Here is an 18,367-nt window from a genome sequence, read left to right as displayed (position 1 = left end):
AATGGTTGGGTGTGGCCCCCTGGGGGCTGGGGGGCGGAGCCCAATAGGGGAAATATAGCAAATTCTTTAAAATCCTTCTTCTACTGTAGGAATGCAAGGATTTGTTCCATATTTGGTCTGAAGCATCCTTGGGTGAAGGGGAACCAATTTTGTATAAACCATGGGTCTGGCCCGCCAGGGGCCTGAGAGGTGGGGCCTATAAGGGGAAACATAGCAAATTATTCTTTAAAATCCTTCTTCTTCTGTCGGAATGAAAGGATTTGTTCCATATTTAGTGTGGAGCATCCTTGGGTAAAGGGGAACCAATAAACGGTGGGTCTGGCCCCCCTGGGGGCTGAGAGGTGGGGCCCAATAGGGGAAATATAGCAAATTCTTTAATATCCTTCTTCTTCTGTAGGAATGAAAGGATTTGTTCCATATTTGGTCTGAAGCATCCTTGGGTGAAGGGGAACCAATTTTGTATAAACCGTGGGTCTGGCGGGCGGGCCCAATAGGGGAAACATAGCAAATTCTTCAAATACCTTCTTCTTCTGAACGAATGACAGGATTTTGTCCAAATTTGGTATGAAGCATCATTTGTTGAAGGGGAACCAATTTTGTATAAACGGTGTGTCTAACCCCCCTGGAGGCAGAGAGGCGGGGCCCAATAGGGGCAATAGAGGTAAAACCTTTAAAATCCTTCTTTTACCATAGGGATTTAGGGATTTTATCCTAATTTAGTATGGAGCATCCTTGGGCCAAGGGGACTCAATTTTGTATATGCAGTGGGTGTAGTCTCCCAGGGGGCAGAAGGGCGGGGGCCGATAGGAGAAATAGAGGTAAAACCTTTTAAATCCTTCTTCGACCATCGAGATTAAGGGATTTTTTCCATATTTAGTCTGGAGCATCCTTGGACCAAGGGGTCTCAATTTTGTATAATTGGTGGGTATGACCCCCCTAGGGACATATGGGATGGGGCTCTGTTTGAAGTTTGTTCTCGCTATATCTCGAGTACTGGATGGATCTTTCTGAAATTTCATATGTACTTACAGCACCTACCATGGAGTGCTATATCTTTACTTCATACCAATTATTTAAAACATATTCAGGTGAGCGATACAGGCCCTCTGGGCCTCTTGTTTTTTTTATACATATCTGTGCAATATAGCTCTGTTGACACAGTTCTGAAAGTTGACCTTGGACCTTAACACAATATATTAGAAAAAGATAAATTAAAATATTTGATGTCAGTAACCTTGAAAGTAGGTCAAGGTAAAATATTCTAGGAAGCATTGAAGGACCTCATCCGAGGTAAGTTACTTGCCAAATATCAAAACCCTTGACCTTCTGGAACTTTCCACCAAAACTTATCTGTACATGACCTTTGATCTCTACACGGTATGTTAGGATGTGCATGCCTGGTCATTATCACATACTAGGAGATGAAGTAATGAAGCATGGCTTTTGACTTCAGGACTTTTGAGATACATATATTTTAATTACCAGGTACACTGAAAAATACAAAAATGCCATCTCTTTCTTTAACTTTTTATTTGCCAATTTTCAATCAGCAAACAATTACAACAAATACAAGTATTATTTCATAAACAAGAATCACATTGCCAGTTTCTTAACTTCATTTTTTTCAAAACAAAACAAGTACATAGTTGTATAAATCTATAACTATATGCATTATATATATATATATCCACCCTGTTGGAATTACTTCTTTGCCCCATATATATATAAAAGGTTTTGAAAAAGAATTATATCAAAACCTAATACAGTACATGTATATATACATATACTGTACCAAAATGAAATTGGTAACTCAGGATTTTCTTTAAGAACAGGCACCAATCCAAAATGACTGGTTCAGTTCTGATGTTGGAAATAATCTCTTCCTTATACTTATATAAAGTGATATATAATTTTACAAAATTTGTCCAATTAAGAATGTAATTTGGTCTCTTCAATTAGAAGTTACTGAAAAGTCTGGAAACTAAAATTTCCACAAATATTTATTATCAGCTTTGAAGTATAAATACTACAAACCACATTGTAATTCTGAAATTTCTTTTTAAAAATATTACTGCGAGATCAGATATTTTTGTGGGGCCCAAATTTTGTGGTTGCCCCTGAAATTTCATAATGAACTATTCCAACCTTTGAATTGGAAGAGTTCAAATGTGTATTGAGGGGTGAATGAGTTTAGGGGAAGTTACTGTATATATGACTTCTCTAGAATTTCTAGTGTTTTGCCTACATTGACATCGATATTCTTAAGGAGACATAACCTAAATATCCTTGAACTCTATCAGGCTATTAACCCTTTCAACCCTACGTCACTTTAGTAGACTCTACCATGCATTGATCTGGATGAGTCCATTATGGTCTACGGTGGTGAAAGGGTTAAGGATATATTTCACATTAATGTGAAATGCATCCCCTTCCAAAGAGAGTTACACAATCAGAAATCTGTAAACTGTCTTATATGACTGGTAAATCAGACTTGATCAATTAATGAAACCTTTTGAAGGGTCAGAAGACAAAAGTAAGTCTGAATCAATCCATAGTAAAGATGATTATATTTTTTAATGGTGAAATCTACAAAATCACAGATATCCTGGCATACACCTTTAAGGCTACATGAAAACCCTCAATACTTTCAAGGTTTGTTTGAAAATAATGTATTTCAAAATTAATTCCCAGCCACTGGAAATATCTTCTCCATCTTGAAGAAAACAGCAAACCTTCAGCCCACTCATATCACAGATATTTATCAACTTTAACAAATACTACATATTTTAATCAATAAAGCTGTTTACATCTTCCTTTGATTGGAAATAAAAGAAATTCATTTTTGAACAAAAAACACAGTTTGTAACACATACATAGTTGTGCCCCTGGTCCCACACTGATGGAAATGGGGCTATGATAAACACAAACTCTTCAGAAGTAGAACTAAAAGCAAAGTCTTACCGAAATGTCATATAGACGAATTACAGACAGACAAAATATTACACTTAATGCCCCTTCCACTATGTCACAGGTGCATAAAGAAATTCTTGAAAGAAACTCTGTAACAACAGACAGAAGATAAAAAAAGGCGATCGCAATAGGTCACTTGAGACTTTGTCTCGGGTGACCTAAAATTAAAATTAAACTTAAATTTCTTAAATGGACGGTAAAATAAATCTTTCTAATACAAAAATCTGTCTAAGTCTTTGATACACTTCCTAATGAAGTATAGTCACTGTATTTTTCTTTCGAAATACGTTCTATTGTTGCTATGGTAACCACTGAGACAGGAGAGATAACTCTTTTAACTGTCATAATGTTTTGATTAGTGACTCTCATGCACGCTAAGGCGGAGAATCATTATTAACAAAGTAAAGCACTTTTAAAAAAATAAAAAAAATAATTGTACAATGAAATTGGACTAAGCACATAATTGTTGGTAAGTATATGAATTTTACAAAACAATGATAAAATGTATTTTGAAAAAAAAATCTTTACTATGTCTTAAGGATCTCCGTACCACAGCCAAAAAATGCAACTACGAATTGGAAACTGCTTCTTCTGGCATGATTATAGAGTCGATAAATTATTTCTGAAAAGAAAACTACCAGTATATACCATGTAGGGCTTTTATAAAAAAAAAATGATGACATAATCAACTTTAGTGTTTTGAGTGTAAAAAATCAGCAAGGCTGGACTGGGATTTGGATCCTGGTCCTCAGATTGTTACAACATCGCTCTAACCAACTGAGGTACCGGTACCCGTTTATAAACCTCACAAAACTCCACACAAACTAGTCGCCATCGATACTTTGACAGAAACATGGATTCAGCTTTCACTTCTTTCCTCTACACTTATTGGACGTTGGTTCTTTACTCATGATTTAAAATTTGTCTGTCTGATCTGGACGGAAAATATGCATTTCTATCATCTTAGAATGTAAACTGTCAGTACATTAGTAGAAGTAGCTTTAGGATGTTACTAAATGTTACATTAAACCATGTATAGTCATATAACACCACTTTTTATCGGTTAAATAAATGTTTGGTGATATAATGCCTCTTGTCATTGGATAAATAACTTTTGGTCAATACCACAAGAGTCTACAGATAGAGCAGTTCCATGTACCTGAAATATCATATTAAATAACCGTGACAAGGTATCATCACACCAACATTACCCTGACCATATGAGGTATGTGGAGAGTATTCGACAATAAGCCCATGCCTGGTAATAAGCTCACCCAAATCTACCACAGTTCAGTAGAAATGCAAACAAAATATTGTCCTATTGTCCTGTAATCACCTTCTTTGAGTGAAAGATTATTTGTTGGCCTCCTGGATTCATTACAGGAAGTTACAAAGTAATATATTATAGTATTAAAGCAATAAATTATCAAACCTCTTCAATACCGGATGAAGTAATTCGTAATCTTGCATTCCATACAAGGCCGCCAACATTTGAGAGCTGAGGTACTTATTATATTACAGAAAATTTCAGACATTTTGCAGAAAAAATACAATTTAAAAGTAAAACAATGCATAAATATCTATAAAAGTGCCTGTGTTTTATCAAATAACATGATGACAAAAAAAATCACTTTCTAGCAGCATTTTAATTTAACATAATTATTCATGATTTTAAAATCCAGCAGTAGCAATACCCATTCTGTCTGTCTGTCCTTTTCTTTCTCCACCACAAAGAGCCTCTCTCCCACACACACACAAATACACACATTTTCCTATCAAACATACACACCCTCCTTATCATTATCTGACAGATTTCACTCCTTGCTCCTTTTTTCCTCCCAAATTCTTCATCCTCAATTTCATTGAAAATCTCCCATATCATTTTGTCTCTGACACATCATGTTTCCATTTCTGTTGACCTTTGAACTTCCATCCTCAACCTTTTAACCTCACTTGACCTCTGAACTGTGTTATCTGAAGTTGTCAACCTTGATAGTAAGTGCTACCTCAGGTCTGTTATTCCTCGGACCAAAGTCACTAAATTCTTCCTGTCTTTTTTTCCTAATCTCTCTCCTGCAAAATATTTCAAATAAAATTTGTTCAACAGGTTTTCAATTATTTTTCATTTGTTATCCTCAATCAGTGCAAATTCTTTTTAACATGACCTATGCCTCCAATGATCAAGAGCATATGAAAAGGCAAAGATGTGTTATAAATACACATATGTATTTCAAACAAGAGGCCCAATGGGCCTGCACCGCTCACCTGGAATTAATTTCACACTTGTAATCTTAAAAGTGGACTAAAATACAGCAACAGGCAGAGTATCAGTGTTTGATTCAGGCAGAGTATCAGTGTTTGATTCATAAGAACCTATTAAAAGATTTAAACATATGACGCCTGTGACCTTGAAGGTCTAACAATGCCATTAGGTTGAAAGTGGGTCAAGAACATTCATTTGAGCAAACTTGGTAGCCCTTCCTCCCAGCATGCTACATGCCCAATTTCAGTATCCTCGGCCGTTTGGTTATTGAAAAGAAGTGGTTTAAAGATTTTACGACATTTGACCCCTGTGACTTTGAAAGTGGGTCAAGGTCATTCATTTGAACAAACTTGGTAGCCCTTCATCCCAGCATGCTACAGGCCCAATATCAGTACCCTGGGCCTTTTGGTTATTCAGAAGAAGTCGTTTGAAGATGTTAGGACATTTGACCCCTGTGACCTTGAAAGTGGGTCAAGAACATTCATTTGAGCAAACTTGGTAGCCCTTCATCCCAGCAAGCTACAGGCCCAATATCAGTTCCCTGGGCCTTTTGGTTATTCAGAAGAAGTCGTTTGAAGATGTTAGGACATTTGACCCCTGTGACCTTGAAAGTGGGTAAAGGTAATTCATTTGAACAAACTTGGTAGCCCTTTATCCCAGCATGCTACAGGCCCAATATCAATACCCTGGGCCTTTTGGTCATTCAGAAGAAGTAGTTTGAAGATTTTAAGACATTTGACTCCTGTGACCTATAAAGTGGGTCAAGGTCATTCATTTGAACAAACTTGGTAGCCCTTCATCCAAGCATGCTTCTGGCCAAATATCATCACCCTAGGCCTTTTGGTTACTGAGAAGATGTTGTTTAAAGTAAAATGTTGACGCTGGACGGACGCCGGACGGATGGACGAACGACGGACGCCGCACCTTGCCAGGTGAGCTAAAAACCAACACAATTTTTCCTCCAGCAATCAAATTTACATATAATATATATGTTACCATCAATTGAAACATCATTTTGGAAGGTTCTTTATCCTCAAGTAGTTGTTAATGATATCTGTGCTACCAATTTTTCACATTTTTTTTCTAATTTTGACATTACTTACTCCTTTTTCTTTTCCTCAATCTGTCTTTGATGCTCATCCTGACCGTAATCATCCTCTAAGGTTGCAAAGTCGTCCTTCCTCAGCTGGTCAAACTGCATGTCCTAACAACCACAAAATAAACACAGACAGAGTTAATGATCCTATCCTTGGTCATAACAACCACAAAATAAACACAGACAGAGTTTAGGATCCTATCCTTGGTCCTAACAACCACAAAATAAACACAGACAGAGTTCAGGATCCTTGGTCGTAACAACCACAAAATAAACACAGAGTTAAGGATCCTTGGTCCTAACAACCACAAAATAAACACAGAATTCAGGATCCTTGGTCGTAACAACCACAAAATAAACACAGATAGAGTTAAGGATCCTTGGTCCTAACAACCACAAAATAAACACAGAGGTAAGGATCCTTGGTCCTAACAACCATAAAATAAACACAGAGTTAAGGATCCTTGGTCCTATCAACCACAAAATAAACACAGATAGAGTTAAGGATCCTATCCTTGTTCCTAACAACCACAAAATAAACACAGGCAGAGTTAATGATCCTATCCTTGGTCCTACCATCCACAAAATAAACACAGAGTTAATGCTCCTATCCTTGGTCCTAACAACCACAAAATAAACACAGACAGAGTTAATGATCCTATCCTTGGTCCTAACATCCACAAAATAAACACAGAGTTAATGATCCTATCCTTGGTCCTAACAACCACAAAATAAACACAGACAGAGTTAAGGACCCTTGGTCCTAACAACCACAAAATAAACACAGACAGAGTTTGCTGTTTTTTTGTACTGTTTATTTCTTTATTACTAGTTTTTCATAAATGTTCCACTAGGTATGGTTTTCTATTTAGAAACTGTCTATTGAAGCTATAGTCACGCTGGAATTTTTCCCCCAAAGCACAGTAACTGTATTTAAAAGATATGTTTTTGTATTTTTCTATAAAGGTTCTTTATGAATGGTTGAATGACTGTGATAGAAGACACAAACAAAAGAACACATGTATTGATAAAACTTTGGTGATCTTACATTCACAATGCCTTCTTCAATGTAGACTTCTCATTGCAATCACAGATACAATTTTTAAGGAAGCAGATAACCTTTAGATGTACATTGGAGTTTGACTAATCCTTACACCCCTCGTGTATCTTTCTCAAAATTAAAATGATCATGAAGGACCTGGATGACATCTTCAGTGTCAATAAGGTAAAATGATCAGGGAGGTACATGACTAACCTTAACACCTATCATGTCACCATCGCGGAGGTAGAACGGAGCATTCTTCAGGTTACATTTCTGTCCTCCTTTCTTCTTTCCTTTCTGATTCTTCTACAAAAGACCAAAACACAACATGAATTAGTGTTGATTAACAGGATTTTTCAGCATCATAAAAAAAAATAGTTTTGAAGTTTTCCCAGGCCAATAAAGCCAATGTTGACCCCAGCAAGCACTCAACGTTAAACTTTGACCTCAACTCAATATCAGACCAAGAGTTTGCAGAAGGATCTTGAGCTTGGTGCCCACTACAGCAAGATCTTCATTAATTCATCAATTCTTTGATCATATCTGTTCTTTCCATTGCTTAAATGCAATGGTTGGAAGAAAAACAATCATTCTCCATTTTATTAGTGGGGAATCTCTGCTTTTGGGGTCAGATTGCTAACAATTTTTTGCTGTCACAACCCTACCAGATATCTTTTTATTAATCTGTTCTGGGTAGTCTATTGAAAAAACCACCAGGGTCGCTTTCGCATATCCTGGTTGTTACAGTTTAGGTGGCAAAGAAATATTTTGCATTAAATGAACACACTTTGACTGTGACTGTGCTGAACTTATCGACAGAGCTAAATATGCACAGTTTCTGAGGTTTATGGCAAATAAAGAATAACGTGTCCCTCTTTCTTGCGAGCATTTCATTTTATGATATATCTGAATGACTGCTTTATGCAGAAATAATGCAAACTAGCATTTCAATTTCGGTAAGGCACCTCTGGACCCCTCGATATGCACGTGCCGAAGATTCCTGTGGTCAGCCTCGGTTCAGATCTGCGCCTGTTTTCTATTCAAGTTCACCAGTTTGAAACAGTTGAACCAGATATGGGAAAGGGGCCCAAATAGTGTCAGGTTGAATGAGACTATTGACTGATATCGGCCTACCTTTGACTGATGTTGCTGTTCTCGGATGATCAGCCACTCGTGTCTCTTGGGGAAGTGTTTGGCCAGGTGAAGATACTGCTCCTCAATGATTAGTGCCATGCTCAAGGTCTGTTTCAGGCTTTGCACTGTGGCCCCCTGGGATACATCCCATATCACTTCATGTGGGTTCATGTACATCCTGGTCTCCGGGACTCTTTGCTGGACCTGGAGTACTATTTCATTGGCACTGTAACAGCAGGTAGGTCAAATCACAATTTAAATCAAGATGGAAATCCTTTAAAATTAAATTCTAGATTCATCAGAATATCATCTACATTTTAATATAAGAAAGACAACTCATTAAAATTACAGCAACTTCACAGTAACATCATCAATGCACTACCGCATGGAATATCTTAACTGGCAGATTTTTTTCTACTTAAAATTGTCCCTATATTAAACCAGACGATCACAATTCGGTCACTTTTGTACTGGCACAGAGATTGTTGAAGCTTGACTATGCTTCTATGATTAAATAAACAGTAAGCTTACTTTAATTTCTCCTCTTGCGACAACACCTGGATTGCTATTCTGCAACATGACTTCAGTTTCAGTTTTCTGAAAAGAGAGATGTGATAATATGAATGTATCGAAACAGTTGCTGATTTGTAAACATATCAATCAGAAAACTTGCTTTATGACCATGTTTACTGGGTTAAAGAAAATTTTCCTTAAAGAAATATTGTTTCATTTCTATGCATATCTGTTATTCCTTTTCTCTATCCAACTTAATTCGGTTTCATAATTTTTCAAATTTTCAATAAAATATCCAACACAATTTTTAACTACCGGTAACTCTCAAATTCTCATTGCTCCAAAAATACTTTATTTGTATTCTAATACAAAAAGGGTTTATTTCTTTGTCTAAAGCTCCTAAATATCAACGTAGTTCAAACAGATTCCCCCTACATTACTGCTGTCAACTTTTCAATCATCACAAATAGAGGATATTTAAAAAATATATAAGTATTGTAATACAGGGAGTGTCGTAATAAAAAAATTGTGATAAAAATTTGGATTTTTTCTTTGATCATCTCAAAACTGAGAAATAAAATTAATTGGTATATACTATATATAACTTGCATAAAAAAATGGAAAATTCATTTCAAGTGCCAATATGTATTGACAAATAAGAACTTGGCATGAATATGAAAAGGAGGCTGCACCACATCCATGAAATCCAGGTCCAAGATGGAGTTAACTCATTCACCCCTGAAGTTTCATAATGAACTATTCCATCCTATGAATTGGAAGATTTCTATTGTGTCTTCAGGGGTGAATGGGTTAAGGTTTACGCCACTAAAATATGATTTTCTCTTCAATTCTCAATATAATTAGGGGATAATCCTACTGTATTTTGAAATTTGCAGCAATAAATTGTGATTATACTGTCGCAATTGTGTTTTACTGGCGACGGGGAGCGGAGCCATAAAAACAGATATCTGCGACAGTATATAATCAAGATATACCGTCGCAAATTTCAAAATACAGTAGGGTTATCCCCATTCTAATGCATATCAACCAAAACCATCGAAAGAAACAACGATTTAAGACAATTTTGAGTTTTCTTCAAATTTGGTGTCTCTCTTCTGTGGATTGGTGACGTAAGAAATATTCAAAGTGAGGCGGAATTATGTTGACCTTTCGGGGTCAGGCTTTTGTTTGTGATGTCATGAACAATCGCCATCCAGGCTTCATATGCATATGAGAAATTTGCAGAGGGTATATCATGGTTTTACTGTCGCAAATTATTTTGCTTGACCAATCAAATGCCTTGTTACATCTCAAATGAATTAGAATGTAGTGTCTGAACCTGTTTCACTATTCATCTGAAATTGATTTGGAAGGAAGTAACTTTGATGGCATCATGGTAGTAAACGCTTAAATATTAACACAAAAATATTGCAGACTTCTTCATTAAGGTCATAGGAGTGTATTGATGAACGGAAATAGGAAGTACATCCCTAGTTGAAAATCCAATGTAGGGAGACAGTATCACAATTTCCGCATATTCTAATGTTTAAAATTTAACTGATGAATATTGTATGTTTATTATTGACAGAACAGTGTGTTCTCTCAATATTAAAGTATTTCAAAGCAATCCAGGCATTAATTCAGATTTTTTTTATCAATGAGTCACATGTGTCCATTTTTCTGTACTTCAGGAAACCGGCACCCTATTTCACTACTGTGAATTTTTCAAGAAAGATAACTCTTACATGCAAATACTATGTGTATATTATTTAAGCGTCTATAGATAATTTATTTTACACAATTTCAGCATTTATTAAATTGATATACATTAATGCAATAATAATCTATTTCAGTATCATTTTTATTGACATTATTTTCCAAAAAATTGTGTCATTTTAAATTCACTCCTTTTTACATACATTTCCATTTCAAATTCTTAAAATTCTGACAACCTATATGTCTTCTCTCCACTCATGTAAAAACACTACACAAACTACAAATATCCATTTGCCGTCTAGCCCTGGGCACCGCGAGCAGTCGGTGTTTAATATTGCAGAAAAATATATACATGATACATACAAAATACAGATGTACTATATACCCGGTATATATAAAAGCCCAATGGACAAAAATGTGTCATCCCAAACATTCGTTAACAAAACTCGCTATCTGTTATTCAAAAAATAAATTAACATCCTTCCCCATCTCAAACCAAAAAAAAAACCTGCCGCCCAGGAAAAACTGGAGCTGCCCCTGGAAACCTGTGTCCTATTGTCGACATGCAATAATAAAGGCGGGAGAACTACTACTACCCATTGCAGGATGGTCTAGGGGTAACGCTGGACCTGCGTTAAATTTCACATGTATTTATCAATTATGTCTGTCAATGCAAAAACTACAAAACAAATCTAACGAAACCTTCCCTGAACTCAACCCCTACCTAAACACCCCTACCCACGGGTGTGCATCCACAAGAGAATACACTTAAAATACCCATTACTTCGTAAAACCAAAAAACGAAAAATTTGACCTGAACTGCTCGGTGTCTGACTAGAGAATGCCTATAAACCAGTACAAACCGCGTGACCACGCGCTAAAGCCTTTGCGCCACGTTATTACCTCGTATCCGCGAAGACAAACAATTCCCGCTTTTACTACCGAAACGCGGGAATATTTGATTCTTTTGTGGCAATTTTTTTTCTTTACTTCAAAGAAATATAACTGCAAAATTTGAAGAAATTCTACTGAGAAATGTTGACACGATTCTATTACCTTAAGCTATTTCTGTTTTGGTCGTAATGCTTGATGCTTGATATTTTCATTTTTGTTTGAATACTTGAAGATGAATCTTTGCTTTATTCTTAATTCAGTAAAATTATGATGGACAGACACTCCCACTTACTGTAGAGTCTGAGTAGGTGGGCAGAGCACTGTGGTCAGCCGTCCATCCTCTATGAGACGGACACGGATAAAGTTTGTTGTGGGGATGTTGATATCGGCCACCAGGGGGAGTGTCATGACCAGCTGTTGAAAGTCCTCCAGGGTGTCCTGCAGCGAGACTTCTACCTCTCCTATCGTCAGTGGCTCCTGGGTCTCACTTCCATTGGAATCCCCTGATGGTGCCTGGTTTAGACTCAGCAAGTCTACAACACAATCAGGAATCGGATAAGGCCAAAACAAATATATGTTTCAGGTACCCCTACCGACCGAGTTTTTACCTTCTTATCTAGCTCAAACTCACCCCATCCAGTGTTGGTATAACTTGTCCACCTGATGCAAACAAGTTGATGGACAAACAAACAAGGCAACTTTAGATACTAGGTATATTCTCTCTTCTTCATAGGCAGGTATCAAAACCAAATTTAAATCCCATATGAATTAACCCCCATACCCCCACCCAACCCCCAAAATAAAACAATGTCAATAACACAAATAGGATACACAATGTCAAATAACACAGAAAAGGAATGTCCGATTATCTGTACCACAACTTTGATGCACATTTAAATCAGATCTTAATTTCATAAGTTTTGGCAAAAAGAACTTTTGTGACTTACCTCTGATGCCCGACGTTATCCAGGACAGCATGCCCCCTGAGTTGGTGTCGGATTGGTACGGCCGCTCCAGTGTCGGATACAACACCACACACGGACGGATATACCCCTGGCAGGACAGCAAAGTGATTTTTTAACTGATTGCGGTGTGGACATTTTGTGAGGGTAATGGTTCTGAATTCTATAACCTATATGATCTTTAGATGTATAGAACTGACTCAACACAAAAAAAATCCAAGCTGCAAATAATTTCCACTTTTGCATAGTGTGATTTTAAATACCTGCTACAACTACTATCATATCCTATGTCAAATGGTCTTACTTGAAAGCCTAATCGCTCACTCCATCATGTTTTGTTCCAAAACATTTACCATTTTTGACACAATAAGGATGCTGGGCACATTTTTTCTCAATCAGCATTCCTCATATTTTCACTATTTTCTATTTTCTATTTGCAGCAGAGACATGACTCACATTTGATACATTAGTGTACTACTCCTCATGATGTATCAATGAAGTTTGATGATTGTTGGACTTCCAGTGTTAAGAGTAATGAAACTAAATGCAAAATCTAGTCAAGATGCATCCTCGATACTCTAGGGAATACCATCATTTTCGCTCTCTGTACCCGTGGAACATGTCATAGCAAATTCTAAGGCTCAGTTTGTGCCACCTTGTGGATGAGACAAGAAGACTAGCTTGATCCTTTGAATTACATCAAAAGAATCTCGCAGTCCTGTAACGGTAAATTTAACTGGCTTTGAAGTCAGGTGTCACTCCTCTGTAATCTTCAAAGGACAGGTATCAGTCTAGCCATTGATCAGACTTTTTTACCCGAGACCAATCCAATAGCTAGCCACATGCCTTCAATTTTGCTACGACATATTCCAGGGGTGCAGAGACTGTAAGTGAGCGTTACCCCTGGAGTATCGAGGATGGTCAAGATGTCAGATGGAATCTCCAAAAGGCAAACACTTAACGCCTCTCAAACACTTAACGCCTCTCAATCACTTTCAAACACTTAACGCCTCTCAAACACTTTCAAACACTTAACGCCTCTCAAACACTTTATGTTGCGAGGGGCATACAGATAAATATTCATCATGTGTCTGCCTGGTTTCTGTAACAGAATATATAATTGAGTATTACTCAGGAGACTGTGGGGTCTGTACCTTGGGTGGTAACTTTCCTTCCTCCAGCAGCAAGTGGTCCCCATCATTAACTAGGCTCTGTCCCAAGGGTAGGTCAATGTCGTCGAGTACCTCAGCAGCCTCCCCACACCAGTTTGTCTTCCGTAGGTGCCATCGGTCCTCTGTGAAATTAACATTGATCAGTACTGTCAGAGAAATTTTACTCAACTCAATCACCTCTGAAGACACATTTGAACTCTTCCAACTTAAAAGTTGGAATAGTTCATCATGAAATTTCAGCGGTGAATTAGATACAGTCTCAAACCATGATTTATACAGAAATTTTAAACATGAATTAAGGACTCTAATAATGACTTTTAAGGTTCAGGATTGACGTAAAAAGGGTGATTTTTCAACGTTTACTTTTTTTCATTGATTTCGTTTGCTTATAATCTCATTGATATTGGTTCAAACCAAGTAAAATAAATTGACTACATTTTATTTTTATAACTTGCCGTTATAGGTTGTTTTGAAACCATCCAGTGACTGCGCTGAATTATTCAGAAAAAACATGGCAAACAACCAATGAAAATAGGAAAAGTCTAAAATATTTTTCATCTTAATATCTTTAAAATGTATTTTTTGAAGTAAAAAGGGTGCTCCTAAAGCCTCTCAAACACCAGAAATACCGCTGGATCCAATATGTTACATTAATCCTGATTTGAACCATGCCTACCTGTCAACCCCACTCTCCTTTTAAAACATTCAAGGCACTCTCCAACAGTGGACGACTTGTCCAGTATCACTTCCTTGTACACAACATCAACCTTGGGGTCACTTGAGGTAAAGGTCAAGGTTATCTGGTTAGAGGTCGGACTTGGTCCTGCCTCCAGGATTAGAGTTGTCCCTGCTGTTAGGGAAGCTTCTTCAACGGTCAGTTGTTCGTGTACTGTAAGTTGTTTTATAAAACAAAAGCATTTCACACAAATTACTACGCTACTGGAAAATGGAGGATAGTTCCATCCTGTTAAGGTAAAGGATACTAAATCGACACTTAGAAATTCTTAATTTCTGTTTCCTTTTAATGAGCGGAATTCAGGCTAATCTGTGTAGTGCAATTCCCTTTTATCATTTATCAAAAAAGTACAATGAGATCACAGGTTTGCAGAAATTAACTTGTATCACATCTGCATGGTGGCATGTACTGGGATCCAAATCTGTCATGACAGAATTTTAGGGTGCAGAATAGCTTAGATTACCGGGATTCAGTATGGTTGATGGTCCTATAGTACTTACAAGGTGGCCGAAGCCCCAGGGTGTCATGGTCAATTCTCAAACGACCTCCGTCCTGAACGTCACACAGGTCAAACTTGGATATGACCAGGACTTTAACTTCAGCTATACTCTGAAATACAGATTGAGAGACCAGAGTCAATTGATAAGTAAACATGTATAATGTATCCACTAGTTCCAGTTAAACTAACACCAATAACCCATGTAGTTTCCTTTCCATTGCACAGATCACACTTTTTTATGATACCATCAATACTAATTCCTATACATGTACTGAAGTATGACTTTGTCATAGACATATCACTTGAATATGGATACCACGAAAACGGAACATAATATGCCTGTCATACATTGAATGAGCAGTTGTCTGTATGGTTGTACATAAAGGGCCATAACTCCATTAATTATAGTTGGACAATGGTGGTTATCGTACATGTTCAAGCTATCATGATAATGAACCTTCCTATGAAGTTTGAAGTCAATCCGTAGAAAACTGCTAGAGATATCTAGCGGACACTGTTTGGGCAAATTAATAAAGGGCCATAACTCCGTAAATTACGGTTATCAAACTTGTCCAAGCTATCAAGGCAATGATCCTTCCAATAAAGTTTGAAGTTAATTCATTAAAAACTACTTGGATATTGAGCGGACACCATTTTGGAAAGTGGATGAAGGACCCTAACTCCGCCAGTTACCGTTGAATATTGATGAATATTGACGGGGGTATAAAAAACAAAACTTCGATCAAAAAAACATATACTATATTGACATGCTAGTGTTCATATATAATGACAAGTTTCTAGAACTATAACAATTATGTAACTTAGCCTCACAAATACAATCCTCTGATATGTTACTGATCGCACAACTTTATATGTCTGAACATTTTATAACGCAAATTTTAGAATAAAACACAAAAACCCTTTCGCGATAAAAATTCCCCGCTTAACAATATTTAAGTCATACTCGTGTGAGGGACCCGGTGATACTCACGGTATCTTTATCCACTTCAACTCGGATCGTTGTCCTATTTCCGTCAACTGGTGTCTGGTAAAAAAAAGGTATTTAGAGTAATCTATAGCAACACTTTCTTTTTGCTAAATTCAATAATTTTTATTTTTACCTTGTTATTTGCATGTGATGCAATTATGGTTGCATGTACCAAAATTTATCATTGATGAATTTTAAACACTATGTACATATAAATATAAGAATTGAAAAGTATACATACAGATCCATATCATTACTGTATTTGTATTTCATTCTTAAATTTGAATAAATTTATGTTCCCTAAAAAAAATTTATACGTAAAACTAGTTTAGATTTAGCAACATCTACATCACTGTTGATGAATCTGCCAATTTCCACATTCCTTATGTATCCGGTGTGTATATTTCGTTATAGTGACCCTGAGGCATAGACAGTACATCTAGATGTGTTTTTAGATATGGAAGACTTTTTTTCATAACAGGTTTTTTAACAATCCCTTTAAGGAACAGGTAAAACTTACCTGCAACAGAAAATGGTAATCATGACAATGTGGGAATCCTAATTTAAAGATAAATGTTTATTTGTATACCAGACACATATGTCTGGCTTTAATTCCTATCCAGGGGGCTACTGATATACTGGTATAGCGACCACTGAAGATCTCGTTAATAGACAGGAGATAGCAATTTCTTTCAAAAAATTTCAAATTCGAACTTGAAATCAAACCCTGAGACAACATGCGGAAGGTGATTGGCTTGAACAATAAACCAATCTGCTCTAAGTAGGAAAAAATGACTTACCGTGCTACACTTGTTTTCTACATAAAGGACAACTTTCGTGCTCGTCAGGATCACATTCTCCCCAAGACTGACATGAAAATTGTAAAACAAAGACATGAAACATGACCATTTTGAAAACAAAATGTTTTAAATATTTTGAAGGCATTTCTTAACTGCAGTGTCGTACATATGAAGTAGACTTGGTTGTTTACTGTACATTTCTTGTATGATTGTATGCAGCTTTGATTTTGTGAGCTGTCATACAACTTGTTTCTGTAAAAGAATACCACATTGCCAGTGCTAACTTGTTCATTTCAAATAATCATCAATCATTCCAAATTCATCATCTTTATACTTGAAATTCAAACCTTGCACATGCATTGCCCTACTGACCTACTGCGACCATTATTGGTTTTACACAAAATTTTAAATCCCGAAATTTTTTCCAGGAACAAGTCTAGAAGTTTGACCTCACAGATTCAAGTTTTATACAGTAACTATTACCTGTTCCTGTTTTCAGCCACAATCTGGTCGAAGTCTGCCAGCTGTAAATCTTTGAGTGAAGATCCCATTTGGTCCTCAGTGAACTCGACCAGTCTCTGGGACACTCCTGCCAACACAAACATCAACTCTGTCACATTTTGATTTCCCAATTTATCCTGGTACATACTTATACAGCTGGGCAAACTGTTACAACTAGAGAAAAAGTCTTGCCCTCAGTGACCATGTACAATGTAATGTAGTACAAGACTTACACCTTCATGACGTTTTAGATTTCTTATGATATTTACTTTTACATAAATTTGAGTTTTATCACAAAATGCAGTCAAATGACTCGTTTTACCTTTTTCTCTTAACAATTGTTTATATTTTTCCTTTAAGGTATTGTCAAAACAATCTATGATTAGCTCTGAATACAGTTCATTAAAAGGTAACAGAAATTAAGAATTTTTAAGACTTTGAAATTATGGTACCACCCTCCACTTTCCAGTAGCACCATAATTATTTTTATGAAATGTTTTATTTTCTTACCAGAAAATATCTGTTTTTTTGTCTTGCCGCCATGAAGTAGCGGAAGCAAGACTAAGCCCAAACTGTTGCTGGTCAAATTATGGCAACATATTAGAGGCGTCACGATTCACCGCGATGCACTTGTACCGCGATTATTTATGTTCGATTCGATTCACGATATATTTTTCCGGATTTTTCGATACGTCACGATCTGAATATTAGTGTATGCCGCTTCAGCCGAAACGTCTGTGAGACTTTCAATTTCATTGGCTGATCTCTAAACCCTCAGCCAATCGGCTGCAAGGATACAATTTTCACAAAGTATTCATAACAAAATGGCGGACCGCAGTAAGGTAATGAAAATGTTTGATGCTCCGGCAAGCTTCAAATCAAAAGTGTGGAAACACTTCAGGTTTCAGTGTATTGGCGGCTTATATATCTCATTTTGTTTATATCTTAAAATAAAGGTGTATCGAATCGAAATAATCGAATCATGGTACAAATATTGAGATCGTTGGTAAAGTGTATCGTGACAGCTCTACAACATATATGGTATAGTATAGAAGTTGATTGTAATATGCTATAAATTCTC

At 36.6% G+C, this 18,367-nt stretch overlaps 1 protein-coding gene across 1 annotated transcript in view; it reads right to left on the bottom strand.

The window, feature by feature from the left end:
- Window positions 1–1,517: 1,517 nt before the first annotated feature.
- LOC110460097 (ubiquitin carboxyl-terminal hydrolase 40-like) overlaps window positions 1,518–18,367 on the bottom strand; it is a 35,541-nt gene continuing 18,691 nt past the window's right edge. Inside the window, exons 19-31 of the mRNA XM_021512815.1 lie at window positions 17,269–17,374; window positions 16,786–16,852; window positions 15,989–16,042; window positions 14,999–15,107; window positions 14,439–14,651; window positions 13,745–13,884; window positions 12,576–12,681; window positions 11,921–12,161; window positions 9,037–9,102; window positions 8,506–8,731; window positions 7,585–7,677; window positions 6,337–6,437; window positions 1,518–5,043 (exon numbers count right to left, since the gene is read on the bottom strand). Coding sequence (XP_021368490.1) covers window positions 4,941–5,043; window positions 6,337–6,437; window positions 7,585–7,677; window positions 8,506–8,731; window positions 9,037–9,102; window positions 11,921–12,161; window positions 12,576–12,681; window positions 13,745–13,884; window positions 14,439–14,651; window positions 14,999–15,107; window positions 15,989–16,042; window positions 16,786–16,852; window positions 17,269–17,374 — 1,625 coding nt within the window. The 3' untranslated portion in view covers window positions 1,518–4,940. The remainder of the gene's footprint in view (window positions 5,044–6,336; window positions 6,438–7,584; window positions 7,678–8,505; window positions 8,732–9,036; window positions 9,103–11,920; window positions 12,162–12,575; window positions 12,682–13,744; window positions 13,885–14,438; window positions 14,652–14,998; window positions 15,108–15,988; window positions 16,043–16,785; window positions 16,853–17,268; window positions 17,375–18,367) is intronic.

Source organism: Mizuhopecten yessoensis, unplaced genomic scaffold (genome assembly GCF_002113885.1).
Source record: "Mizuhopecten yessoensis strain PY_sf001 unplaced genomic scaffold, ASM211388v2 scaffold10317, whole genome shotgun sequence".
In the NCBI taxonomy this organism is placed as follows: domain Eukaryota; kingdom Metazoa; phylum Mollusca; class Bivalvia; order Pectinida; family Pectinidae; genus Mizuhopecten; species Mizuhopecten yessoensis.
This window is presented reverse-complemented; position numbering and strand designations above follow the sequence as displayed.